The following is a 12656-nucleotide window of genomic DNA, read 5'->3' on the forward strand; positions in this document are numbered from 1 at the left end:
ACATGGGGACAATGGGGACAACGGGGGGACAACGGGGGGACAACGGGGACAACGGGGACAATGGGGACAACGGGGGGACATGGGGACAATGGGGGACACGGGGACAACGGGGGGACATGGGGACAATGGGGACAACAGGGGGACAGGGGGACAATGGGGGGACAGGGAGACAATGGGAGGACAGGGGGACAATGGGGGGACAATGGGGGGACACAGGGACAATGGGGGGACAGGGGGACAATGGGGGGACATGGGGACAATGGGGACAATGGGGGGACAGGGGGACAATGGGGGGACATGGGGACAATGGGGGGACAGGGAGACAATGGGGACATGGGGACAATGGGGGGACACGGGGACAATGGGGGGACGGGGACAATGGGAGGACACGGGGGGGACATTGGGGATGGGGACAGTGGTGGGAAGAGGGACAATGCGGGACATGGGGGACGGGGAGGATGGGGGCACATGGGGACAACAGGGGGATATGGGGACATGGGGGGACATGGGGGACATTGGGGACAGGCACAATGGGGACAATGGGGGGGACATGGGGACATTGGGGGGGCAATGGAGACATGGTGGACATGGGGACAGGGGACAATGGGGATAATGGGGGACATTGGGGACAATGGGAACGGGGGGACATGGGGGACATTGGGGACAGGCACAGTGGGGTCAATGGAGACAAGGGGACATTGGGGACAATGGGGGACATTGAGGACAATGGGGATGGGGGGACAATGGGGACATGGGGGGTCGCCCCCCCCCTCCCCACAGGGCCCCCCCCGTGAAGCTCCGGATCTGCCGCCGCTGCTGCTGCCCCCTGGTGCCCGGGAGCGGCGCCCGCGCCAGGCTGAGGGGTCAGAGGGGGGGGGGGCCGGACGCCGGGGCCCCTTTTTGGGGGATGGGGGGGGGGGAACCCGGACGCCGGGGCCCCTTGTGGGGGGTCATGGGACATTGGGGGGGGGGGGGGCTGGGATGATGGGGGGGGGGGGGGGACGCCGGGGCCCCTTTTTGGGGGATGGGGGGCGGAACTCGGACGCCGGGGCCCCTTGTGGGGGGTCATGGGACATTGGGGGGGGGGGCACCTGGGTCCCCCCGGGGGGGGGGGCCGGACGCCCGGGCCCCTTGTTGGGGGGGGGGGGGGGTGTCCCCGGACGCCTGGGCCCCCCCTGAGGGGGGTTTGGGATGGTGGTTTTGGGGGTGGGGGGGGGGCTCGGACGCCTGGGCCCCCCCCGGACGCCTGGGCCCGCAGGGCGGGGGGGGCGGCGCCGCCTCGTCCTCCTCTGCGGCGGCTGCGGCGGCGCCCGGAGCCTCCTGAGGCGGCCCCGGCGGGAGCCGCCCCCCGGTGAGGGCGGGGCCTAAAGGGGGCGGGGCTTAAAGGGGGCGGGGCTATGGGGAAGGGGGCGGGGCCGAGGAGGGCAGGGGGGTGGGGTGGGAGGCAACCAGGGAGGCTGGGGGTGGGGCTTGGGGGCGGGGCCAGGGCATGGGGGCGGGGCCTGGGAACAAGGGGTGGATTGGGGAGGGGCGAAGGGAAGGGGGTGGGGCTTGTGAAAGGGGCGGGGTCAGACGTAGCCCCTGGGGGGGAGCCCAGGCTGCTCCGCCCCCCCCCGTGGGTGGGGCTAAAGGCTGGGGGCGGGGCAAAGGCTTGGGGTGGGGGCAGGTGATAGGGGCGTGTTGAGGGGGCGTGGCCATGACGTCACATCCTCCCCTAGAGGAAGGACCCGCCCAGAGCACAGGAGCAGCAGCGCCTCCCATTGGCCCCACCCAGCAGGACGCCCCGCCCCCCTCCTCCCAAGACAGCCAATGAGGCCCCAGCAATAAACGTCGCTTTATTCCTTATATGGTATTGCAGTGATGCGGGGGCGGGGCTAACACTCATCCTCCCCCAGCAGGGCGTAGGGGTTGGGGGCGGGGCCGGCGAGGGGCGGGGCCTCCGCAGGCTCCGCCCCCTCCTCCTCCTCGGAGCCGGAGGCGGCGCCGGGGTCGGCCCGGACGCCGGGGCCCTCCGGGGCCAGCAGAGCCGCCAGCGCCGCCGCCTCCGGGTGCTGCTCCCAGTGCTCTGCGGGGGGAAGGGCCCGGGCGTCCGGGGAAGGGCCCAGGCGTCCGGGTGCCCCCGGGAGCCCCCAAACCCCCACGGGATTCAGGGAAGCCACAAGGGGCCCAAGTGTTCAGGAAGGGCCCAGGCGTCCGGGAAGGGGCCCAGGTGTCCGGGAAAAGGGCCCAGGAGTCCGGGAAGGGGCCCAAGTGTTCAGGAGGGGCCCAGGCGTCCGGGAAGGGGCCCAGGAGTCCGGGAAAAGGGCCCAGGCGTCCGGGAAGGGGGCCAGGTGTCCGGGAAGGGGCCCAGGAGTCCGGGAAAAGGGCCCAGGAGTCCGGGAAAAGGGCCCAGGTGTTTGGGAAGGGCCCCGGCATCCAAGAAAGGGGCCTGGGCATCCAGATTGGGGCCCAGGAGTCCGGGAAGGGGCCCAGGAGTCCGGGAATGGGCCCAGGAGTCAGGGAAGGGGACCCCGGCATCCAGGTTGGAGCTCATGTGTCCAGGAGGGGCCCAGGCGTCCGGGAAGGGCCCAGGAGTCCGGGAGGGGCCCAGACACCCGGGAAAAGGGCCCAGGAGTCCAGGAAGGGGCCCAGGAGTCCAGGAAAAGGACCCAGGAGTCCGGGAAGGGGCCCAGGCATCCGGGAAGGGGCCCAGGAGTCCGGGAAGGGCCCAGGAGTCCGGGAAGGGGCCCAGGCGTCCGGGAAGGGGACCCCGGCATCCAGGAAAGGGCCCCGGGCATCCAGGTTGGAGCTCATGTGTCCAGGAGGGGCCCAGGCGTCCGGGAAGGGGCCCAGGAGTCCGGGAAGGGGCCCAGGCGTCCGGGAAGGGGCCCCGGCGTCCGGGCGCCGCTCACCGCGCTGGGCGCCGTAGCCGGGCGGGCGCAGGCAGAGGCGCAGCCGCCCCTCGGCCGCCATGCGCAGGATGGCGGTGGCCGCGCGGTGCACGTCGGCGCGCGCCGCCCGCGCCGTCCGGTAGCCCCGTTTCTCCGCCCACGCTGCGAATGGAAAAAAGGGGGGGACATAAAGCTCAGGAACAGCCCCAAAACGGCCCCGTTTTGCCCCAAAAGGGGCGTCCCGGTACCTTCGCAGATGCCCCACGCGGTCCAGGCGCCCCCCGGCGGCGGCCCCAGCTGCAGCAGCTCCGGCAGCGGCAGCCGCGCGGCCAGGAACCCCACGGCCGTGAAGGGCTCCGGGAGCTGCGCGAGCGGCACCACCCCCGCCAGCACCTGCCGAGGGGCCCAGGCGTCCGGGAGGGGCCCAGGCGTCCGGGGCCCCCCCCGGGGCCTCCAAAACCCCACGGGATCTGGGGAAGCCACGAGGGGCCCAGGCGTCCGGGAGGGGCCCAGGCGTCCGGGCGCCCCCAAAACCCCACGGGATCTGGGGAAGCCACGAGGGGCCCAGGCGTCCGGGCGCCCCCTCCGGAACCCCCAAAACCCCATGGGACCCAGGGAAGCCACGGGGGGCCCAGGCGTCCAGGAGGGGCCCAGGCGTCCGGGGCCCCCCCCCAGGGCCCACAGGACCCAAGGAAACCACAAAGGGCCCAGGCGTCCGGGAGGGGCCCAGGCGTCCGGGGCCCCCAAAACCCCACGGGACCCGGGGAAGCCACAAGGGGTCCAGGCGTCCGGGAGGGGCCCAGGCGTCTGGGCGCCCCCTCCGGAACCCCCAAAACCCCACGGGACCCGGGGAAGCCACGGGGGGCCCAGGCGTCCGGGAGGGGCCCAGGCGTCCGGGGCTCCCCCCAGGGCCCACAAAACCCCACGGGACCCGGGGAAGCCACGAGGGGCCCAGGCGTCCGGGAGGGGCCCAGGCGTCCGGGGCCCCCAAAACCCCATGGGATCCGGGGAAGCCACGAGGGGCCCAGGCGTCCGGGAGGGGCCCAGGCGTCCGGGCGCCCCCTCCGGAGCCCCCAAAACCCCACGGGACCCGGGGAAGCCACGAGGGGCCCAGGCGTCCGGGAAGGGCCCAGGCGTCCGGGGCTCCCCCCAGGGCCCACAAAACCCCACGGGACCCGGGGAGGCCACGAGGGGCCCAGGCGTCCGGGAGGGGCCCAGGCGTCCGGGAGGGGGTCCCCAATGTCTGGATGTCCCCAAGAGACCCCGGGTGCCACCAACCCACCCAAGTTGGGCCCAGGCGTCCGGGAGGATTCAAGCGACCCGATGGCTCCGCCCCAGGGGACCCGGGTGTCCCCAACCCCCCTCCAAGGGGCCCAGGCGTCCGGGTGTCCCCAACTCCCGAGAAGGACCCAGGCGTCCGGGTGTCCCCAAGGTGTCCCCAGAGAGCTCAGGTGTCCCTAATGCCCCCCAAGTGGCCCAGGCACCCAGGTGTCCACAGATGTCCCCAAGGGACCCCAGTGTCCCCAGATGTCCCCAGAAGGGCCCCGGGGTCCAGGTATCCCCAACCTCCGAGAAGAACCCAGGTGTCCAAGTGTCCCCAACCTGTCTGGGTGTCCCCATGTGTCCAGGTGTCCCCGGCCCAACCGGAGGTGTCTGGGTGTCCCCGGGTGTCCCCAACACCCCCAAAGGGCCCAGGCATCTGGGTGTCCCCAGCCCCCCGGGTGTCCCCAAGGGGCCCTGGCATCCCCAGAAGGGCCCTGGCATTTGGGTGTCCCCAACTCCCCCAGACATTTGGGTGTCCCCAAGGTGCCCTGGTGTCCCCAGCTCCCTCGGTGTCCCCGGTGTCCCCAAGGGACCCTGGTGTCCCCAGAAGGGCTCAGGTATCCGGGTATCCCCAAGAGGCCCTGTTGTCCCCAGAAGGGTCCAGGCACTTGGGTGTCCCCAAGGGGCCCTGATGTCCCCAGAAGGGCCCAGGTATCTGGGTGTCCCCAAGGGGCCTCGGTGTCCCCAACTCCCCCAGACACTTGGGTGTCCCCAAGGGACCCTGTTGTCCCCAGAAGGGTCCAGGCACTTGGGTGTCCCCAAGGGGCCCCGGTGTCCCCAACTCCCCCAGGAACCCCGGTGTCCCCAAGGCGCCCTGGTGTCCCCAACTCCCCCAGCCCCCCGGGTGTCCTGGTGTCCCCAAGGGGCCCCGGTGTCCCCAACTCCCCCAGACATTTGGGTGTCCCCAAGGGGCCCTGTTGTCCCCAACTCCCCCAGGCCTTGGTGTCCCCAGAGGGCCCAGACATCCGGGTATCCCCAAGGGGCCCTGGTGTCCCCAGAAGGGCCCAGGTATCCAGGTGTCCCCAAGGGGCCCTGGTGTCCCCAACTCCCCCAGACATTTGGGTGTCCCCAAGGGGCCCCGGTGTCCCCAGAAGGGCCCAGGTACCTGGGTGTCCCCAAAGGGCCCTGGTGTCCCCAACTCCCCCAACCCCCCGGGTGTCCGGGTGTCCCCAAGGTGCCCTGATGTCCCCAACTCCCCCAGACATTCGGGTGTCCCCAAGGGCCCCTGTTGTCCCCAGCTCCCCCGGTGTCCCCCGGTGTCCCCCGCTGTCCCCCCCCGCCGCGTCACCTGCAGCGGCGCGGCCGCGCGCACGGGGAACACGAGGCCGGGGCAGTCGCAGAGCCGCACGGCGCCGCCGCCCACCAGGTGCGTCTGGAAGTAGCGGGTCCGGCCGGGCGCCCGCGACACCCGCACGAGCGCCCGCCCGGCCAGCGCGTTCAGCACGGCCGACTTGCCGGCGTTGGGCAGCCCTGGGGGCGGGGCCCGTGAGGACACGCCCCCTGGAACAAGCCCCGCCCCCTGGAACAGGCCCCGCCCCCCGAACAAGCCCCGCCTTTTATTCCCGCTCCCCGATTCATGGGGTGCCCCCAAGAAGGGGCAGCCCTGGGGGCGGGGGCGGTGAGGACACGCCCCCCGGAACAAGCCCCGCCCCCCCCGAACAAGCCCCGCCTTTCATTCCCGCTCCCCAATTCATTGAGTGCCCCCCCCACTCTAGGGGACAGGACACAATGTCAGGACACGCCCCCGCAGTGGGACACGCCCCCTCCCAGCAGGCCCCGCCCTTTGCTCCTCCCCCTCTTAACCCACCCAGCGCCCCCAGCAATGGGTGGCACTGGGGGGCGTGGCCACAGCAGGCCCCACCCCCTCAGCAGGCCCCACCCCCTCAGCAGCCCCCCCCCAGCCCCTCCCTTCCCGGGGGGGGCTGCTCCCACCAAGCCCCGCCCCCATAACAAGCCCCGCCCCCTGCACAGACAGCCCCGCCCCCGGGACAAGCCCCACCCCTCAGCAGCACCCCCAGCCCCTCCCTTCCCAGGGGGGCGGCTGCTCCCACCAAGCCCCGCCCCCATAACAAGCCCCGCCCCCTCCCTGTAGCAGGCCCCGCCCCCTGGACAAGCCCCGCCCCTCACCGACACAGCCCAGCGTGAGGACCCCGCCCCGGAAGGGCTCCCGAGGGGGGGCCCCCAGCGCCGCCCCCTCCTCGTCCAGGTCCTCCTGGCCGACGTCACCGTCGTCACCCTCGGTGTCACCGTCACCCTCGGTGTCACCCTCGGTGTCACCGTCACCATCGTCACCGTTGGTGTCACCGTCACCATCGTCACCGGCGTCCCCGGTGTCACCGCCGCCGGCCGCCGCCCGTTCCAGCTGCTCCCGCCACTTGCTCAGGTCAACTGTGACACCGGGGGGGGGGGTGTCAACGACCCCCCGCACCCATGGGTGTCACCCGGACTCCTCCTACACCCATAGGTGCCACCGAGACCCTCCTCCCCCTATGAAAGTGTCACCCAGACCCCCCGGCTCCCACAGCACCCAAGGGTGCCCCCCTCCCCCCACGGGTCCCAAGGGTGCCCCCAGCCCCCCAAGACTATTGAACCCCCCCAAGCACCCATGGGTGCCCCCAGCCCCATGGACGGGACAGACCCCTGGGTGCCCCCCAGCACCCATGGGTGCCCCCGGCCCCATAGACGGGACAGATCCCTGGGTGCCCCCCAGCACCCATGGGTGCCCCCGGCCCCATAGACGGGACAGACCCCTGGGTGCCCCCCAGCACCCATGGGTGCCCCCGGCCCCATAGACGGGACAGACCCCTGGGTGCCCCCCAGCACCTATAGGTGCCACTAACCCCCCCAAGCACCCATGGGTGCCCCCAGCCCCATAGACAGAGCAAACCCCCAGATGCCCCCCAGCACCTATAGGTGTCACTAACTACCCAAGCACCCATGGGTGCCCCCAGCCCCCCCAGCACCCACGGGTGCCCCCCAGGTGGGGGTCCCACCCACCTCGGCCCCGCACCAGCCCCTCGCAGGCCTCGACCACCTGCCGAGGCCCCACGGCCTGGGCCCACCTGGGGGGGCCCCGCGGGCGCCGCTGCAGCCCTGGGGGGAGACCGGGGCTGGGGGGGGGGGGCGGACGCCTGGGCCCCCCCGGGACCCGCCCGGACACCTGGGCCCCCCTGGGACCTGCCCGGACACCTGGGCCCTTCCCTGGGATGCGCCCGGACGCCTGGGCCCTCCCGGGACCCGCCCGGACGCCTGGGCCCCCCCGGACGCCTGGGCCCCCCTGGGACCCGCCCGGACGCCTGGGCCCCCCCGGACGCCTGGGCCTCCCTGGGACCCACCCGGACGCCTGGGCCCTTCCCTGGGATGCGCCCGGACGCCTGGGCCCCCCCGGGACCCGCCCAGACACCTGGGCCCTTCCCTGGGACGCGCCCGGACGCCTGGGCCCTCCCTGGACCCACCCGGACGCCTGGGCCCCCCCGGGACCCGCCCGGACGCCTGGGCCCTTCCCTGGGACCCACCCGGACGCCTGGGCCCCCCCGGACGCCTGGGCCCCCCTGGGACCCACCCAGACGCCTGGGCCCCCCCGGGACCTGCCCGGACGCCTGGGCCCCCCCGGGACCCACCCGGACGCCTGGGCCCTTCCCTGGGACCCGCCCGGACGCCTGGGCACCCCAAGGACCTGCCCGGACGCCTGGGCCCTTCCCCGGGACCCACCCGGACGCCTGGGCCCCCCCGGGACCCGCCCGGACGCCTGGGCCCCCCAGGACACTGGAGCCTCTCATTCCCCACCCGGACTTCCCCACTCGGACACCTGGGCCCCTCATTCCCCACCCGGACGCCGGGGCCCCTCATTCCCTCCCCCGGCCTCCTCAGCCCCTTGTTCCCCACCCGGACGCCGGGGCCCCTCTCCCCGGACGCCGGGGCCCCTCATTCCCCCCTGGCCCCTCATTCCCTCCCCAGGACACCGGGGCCCCTCATTCCCCACCTGGACACAGGGCCCCTCATTCCCTCCCCAGGACGCCAGGGCCCCTCATTCCCTCCCCAGGACTCCTGGGCCCCTCTCCCCGGACACCGGGGCCCCTTATTCCCCCCCCAGGCCTCCTCGTTCCCTCTCCCCGGACGCCGGGGCCCCTTCCCCTCACCGCGGGCCGGGCGCGGGGGGGCGCAGGCCACGGGCACCACGGGGGCGCCGGGCAGGAGGCCCCGCAGCAGCCGGGCCCACGCGGCCACGAGCGGCGGCGGCACCAGGTCGGCCTTGGACAGCACCACGAGCAGCCCCTTCCCCTGCGCCGCCACGTGCGCCGCCAGCGACAGCGGCACCCCCAGCGCCTGGGGGGGGACAACGGGGGGGGTCACGGGGCGCCGGGGCCCCGCCCGGACGCCTGGGCCCCTCCCGGACGCCGGGGCCCCTTCGTCTCACCGGGTGCCGCGCGTCGGCCACGAGCAGGAGGACGTCGGACATCTCCAGGACCCGCCAGAGCTGGCGCCACGTCTGGGGGGGACGCGGGAGCGAGGGGACGTGTGGGACGTGGGTCCCCCGGCACCCAAAATGTGTCACGACGTCGCCAATGTCCCCAGTGCCCCCGATATCTGCAACGTCCCCAATGTCCCTGACACCCCCAATGTGTCACAACGTCCCCAATGTCCCCAGTGCTCCCAATGCCCCCGATACGCGCAACGCCCCCAATGTCCCTGACATCCCCAATGTCCCCAATGTCCCCAACTTCCCTGACACCCCCAATGCCCCCAATGTCCCTGACATCCCCAATGTCCCCAGCATCCCAAATATCCCTAACGTCCCCGATGTCCCCAATGTCCCCGACTTGCCCGACACCTGCAATGCTCCCAACACCTCCAATGTCCCTGACGTCCCCGATGTCCCCAACGCCCTTGATGTCTCCAATATCCCCAACATCCACAATGTCCCCAACGTCCTCAGTATCCACAATGTCCCCAATGCTCCCAATGCCCCCCGATATCCACAACGCCCCCCAATATTCCTGACATCCCCAATGTCCCCAATATCCCCAGCATCCCAAACATCCCTAACATCCCCGATGCCCCCAATGTCCCCAACGTCCCCAACGTCCCTGACATCCCCAACGTCCCCAATGTCCTTGATGTCTCCAATGTCCCCAACATCCACAATGCCCCCGATGTCCCCAACTCCCCTGATGTCCCCAACATCCACAACGCCCCCAATGCCCCTGACATCCCCAATGTCCCCAATATGCCCAGCACCCCAAACATCCCTAACGTCCCTGATGCCCCCGATGTCCCCAATATTCCCAACGTCCCCAACTTCCCCGACACCCCCAATATCCCCAATGTCCCTGACATCCCCAATGTCCCCCATACCCCGACATCACCAACGTCCCCAACGTCCTCAACGCCCCTGAGCTCCCCAATGTCCCCAACATCCACAATGCCCCCAATGTCCCCGACACCCCCAATGTCCATGACATCCCCAATGTCCCCCATGCCCCCGACATCCCCAACGCCCCCAACGCCCCGATGTCCCCAACGCCCTTGATGTCTCCAACGTCCCCAATATCCTCAACGTCCCCGATGTCCCCAACGCCCTTGATGTCCCCAACATCCCCAACGTCCCCCGATGCCCCCAACGCCCTTGATGTCTCCAACGTCCCCAACGCCCCTGATGTCCCCAACGTCCCCAACGCCCCTGATGTCCCCAACGTCCCCAACGTCCCCGAGTCCCGAGCTCCCCGACGCCCCACGGCACCTCCAGGTTGTGCTCGAACAGCGCCACGTCGTCCTCGTCGCTGTCGCTGTCCCCGTCCCCGTCGCCGTCCCCGCGCCGCGGCCGGCCCCGCGCGGGCAGCGCGCGCAGGAAGGCTCCGAACGCCGCCTCCTCGCGCTCCTCCAGCTGCTCCCGGCTCAGGCTGTAGCTCCAGGGCGGCCGCAGGGGGAAGCCCAGCCCTGGGGGGGGGGGAAGGGGGCGGCTCCTTCCCGCACCCGGACGCCAGGGCCCCCCCAAACTGCCCCAGGGCCCCCCCCCAAACTGCCCCATCCCCAACGCGTTACCCCCCATTTCAGGGTCACACCCCCTAGGGGCTCTTTACCCCCTCTCCCCCAATCTGCCCCCCACAAGTGGTTCCCTCCCCAAAATGGCCCCATGTGTCCCCCCCCCCGATGGCTTCGTGACCCCCCCCAATGCTCCTGTGTCCCATCCCCAGTGTTCCCTCGTCCCCCCACCGGTGACTCCCTCTTGTCCCCCACTGCAGTCCTGGTTCCGCCCGGGTCCCTGGCTTCCCCCCGGTACCGGTTCCTCCCCGCACCGCTCCCAGTTCTCCCCCATGGACCCGGTCCCGGTTCTGCTCTGTTTCCAGTTTCCCCAGTCTCTGCACCCTCCCTACCAGTCCTAGCCCCGGTTCTCCCTGATCCCGCTTCCTCCTGGTCCTAACCCGGTGCCGGTTCCGGTCCCCTTTCCCCCCTCGGTGGTACCGGGTCCATAGAACCGCTCCGGGTCGCTCTCGAGCACCTCCCCCATTGCAGTCCCAGTTCTGCCCCCCGTCCCGGTCCTGGTCCCCCCCACAGCCCCAGTCTCCCCCATGGTCCCAGTTTCCCACCCCCGGTGCCGGTTCCGGTCCCGTTTCCCCCCCTTGGCGGTACCGGGTCCATAGAACCACTCCGGGTCGGTCTCAAGCACCTCCCCCCCCTGCAGTCCCAATTCCTCCCTCGTCCTGGTCCTGGTCCCCGCCATGGTCCCAGTCTCCCCCATGGTCCCGGTGCCGGTTCCGGTCCCGTTTCCCCCCCCCTTGGCGGTACCGGGCTCGTAGAACCGCTCCGGGTCGCTCTCAAGCACCTCCTCCCCTGCAGTCCCAGTCCCCACCATGGTCCCGGTGCCGGTTCGGTCCCGTTTCCCCCCCTCGGCGGTACCGGGTCCATAGAACCGCTCCGGGTCGCTCTCGAGCACCTCCCCCATTACAGTCCCAGTCTCCCCCATGGTCCCGGTGCCGGTTCCGGTCCCGTCCCCCCCTCGGCGGTACCGGGCTCGTAGAACCGCTCCGGGTCGCTCTCCAGCGCCGTCTCGGGGAGGCTCCGCAGCGGGCCGCTCCCGGGCCCGGCGCAGGCGCCGCTGCAGCTCGCGGGGGCCCCGGTGTCCCCCAGCAGCAGCCGGAACCGGCCCGGGGCGCCGCGCAGCACCGGCGCCGCCTGCGGGACCGGCCTGGGCTCCGGCTCCTCCTCCTCCTCCTCCGCGGCGGCGGCGGCGCCATCGCGGCTGCCGGGCGCCGGGGCGGCGTCTGGGGGGGGGGAATGGGGTGAGGGGACCCCCCATATGGACCCCCACCTCCCGTATCGCCCCCCCCACCTCCTGTATCGCCCCCCCAGGGAGGAACCGGTGCCCCAGTGTCCCCCCCACAGCAACCCCCCCCCCCCCCCATAGCGATGCTCCCCCCCCCCATAGCGATTCCCCCCATAGAACCCCGCCCCCCCCCCCGTTACCCCCCCCATAGCACCCTGGTGCCCCCCCCCGTGCCCCCCCCCCGGGTTATCCCCCCCCCATAGCGATCCCCCACCCCCCCCCATAGCCCCCCCGGTGCCCCCCCCCACCGTGTTCCTCCCCCCATAGCCCCCCGGTACCGCCCCCCCCCCGGTTCCTCCCCCCATAGCGGTACCGGTGCCCCCCCCCCCGGTGCCCCTCCATAGCAGCCCCCACTCCCCCCCATAGCACCCCGGTGCCCCCCCCACCGTCTTCCTCCCCCCATAGCGGCACCGGTCGCCCCCCCTCCGGTTACCCCCCCCCATAGCGGTCCCCACCCCCCCCATAGCCCCCCGGTGCCCCCCCCCTCCCGGTTCCTTCCCCCCACAGCGCCCCGCTACCCCCCATAGCGGTTCCCCCTCCCCATAGCGGCCCCCCCAGCACCCCGGTGCCCCCCTATAGCGCCCCCCCCCCATACCGGCCCCGGTTCCCCCCCCCCCATGGCGGCTCCATTGCCCCCCCATAGCGGTGCCGCCCCCCCGTGTCCCAGCGGGTCCCCCCCCCTCACAGCGCCCCCCCCCTCCCCAATTAGCGGCCCCCCCGCCCCCCCTCACCCCCCCGCTTCCGCTCCCGCCGCTCGCGGAGCTGCTGCTTCTTCTGCTTGGCGCTGAACGGCCGCTTGCGGGGCATGGCGGGAGCGCGCGGGAGGGCGGCGCCCGGGCCAATGGGGAGGCGGCGCGGAGGGAGCGCGGCCAATGGGAGCGGGAGTTGCCTCAGGAGGGGGCGGGACGGAGCAGCGCGGCGCCGGCCAATGGGAGCGGGAGTTACCTCAGGAGGGGGCGGGACGGAGCAGCGCGGAGCCGGCCAATGGGAGCGGGAGTTACCTCAGGAGGGGGCGGGGCGGAGCAGCGCGGCGCCGGCCAATGGGAGCGGGAGTTACCTCAGGAGGGGGCGGGACGGAGCAGCGCGGCGCCGGCCAATGGGAGCGGGAGTTACCTCAGGAGGGGGCGGGACGGAGCAGC

The 12656-nt window shown here is 72.5% G+C and overlaps 1 protein-coding gene across 1 annotated transcript; it reads right to left on the reverse strand.

Moving 5' to 3' along the window:
* Positions 1-1874: 1874 nt before the first annotated feature.
* On the reverse strand, positions 1875-12324 carry GNL1 (G protein nucleolar 1). Its single transcript, XM_088538276.1, is given in 14 exon segments — positions 1875-2065; positions 2892-3032; positions 3119-3263; positions 5482-5663; positions 6321-6581; positions 7191-7284; positions 8340-8519; positions 8611-8682; positions 9934-10130; positions 11201-11261; positions 11263-11307; positions 11310-11455; positions 11904-11910; positions 12253-12324. Coding segments are annotated over 14 exon segments (1794 nt in total).
* Between the last annotated feature and the right edge of the window lie 332 nt (positions 12325-12656).

The sequence above is a fragment of the Tinamus guttatus genome, unplaced genomic scaffold (assembly GCF_059628265.1).
Source record: "Tinamus guttatus ecotype Peru unplaced genomic scaffold, ASM5962826v1 Tinamus_guttatus_pri_ptg000967l, whole genome shotgun sequence".
Taxonomy (NCBI): Eukaryota; Metazoa; Chordata; class Aves; order Tinamiformes; family Tinamidae; genus Tinamus; species Tinamus guttatus.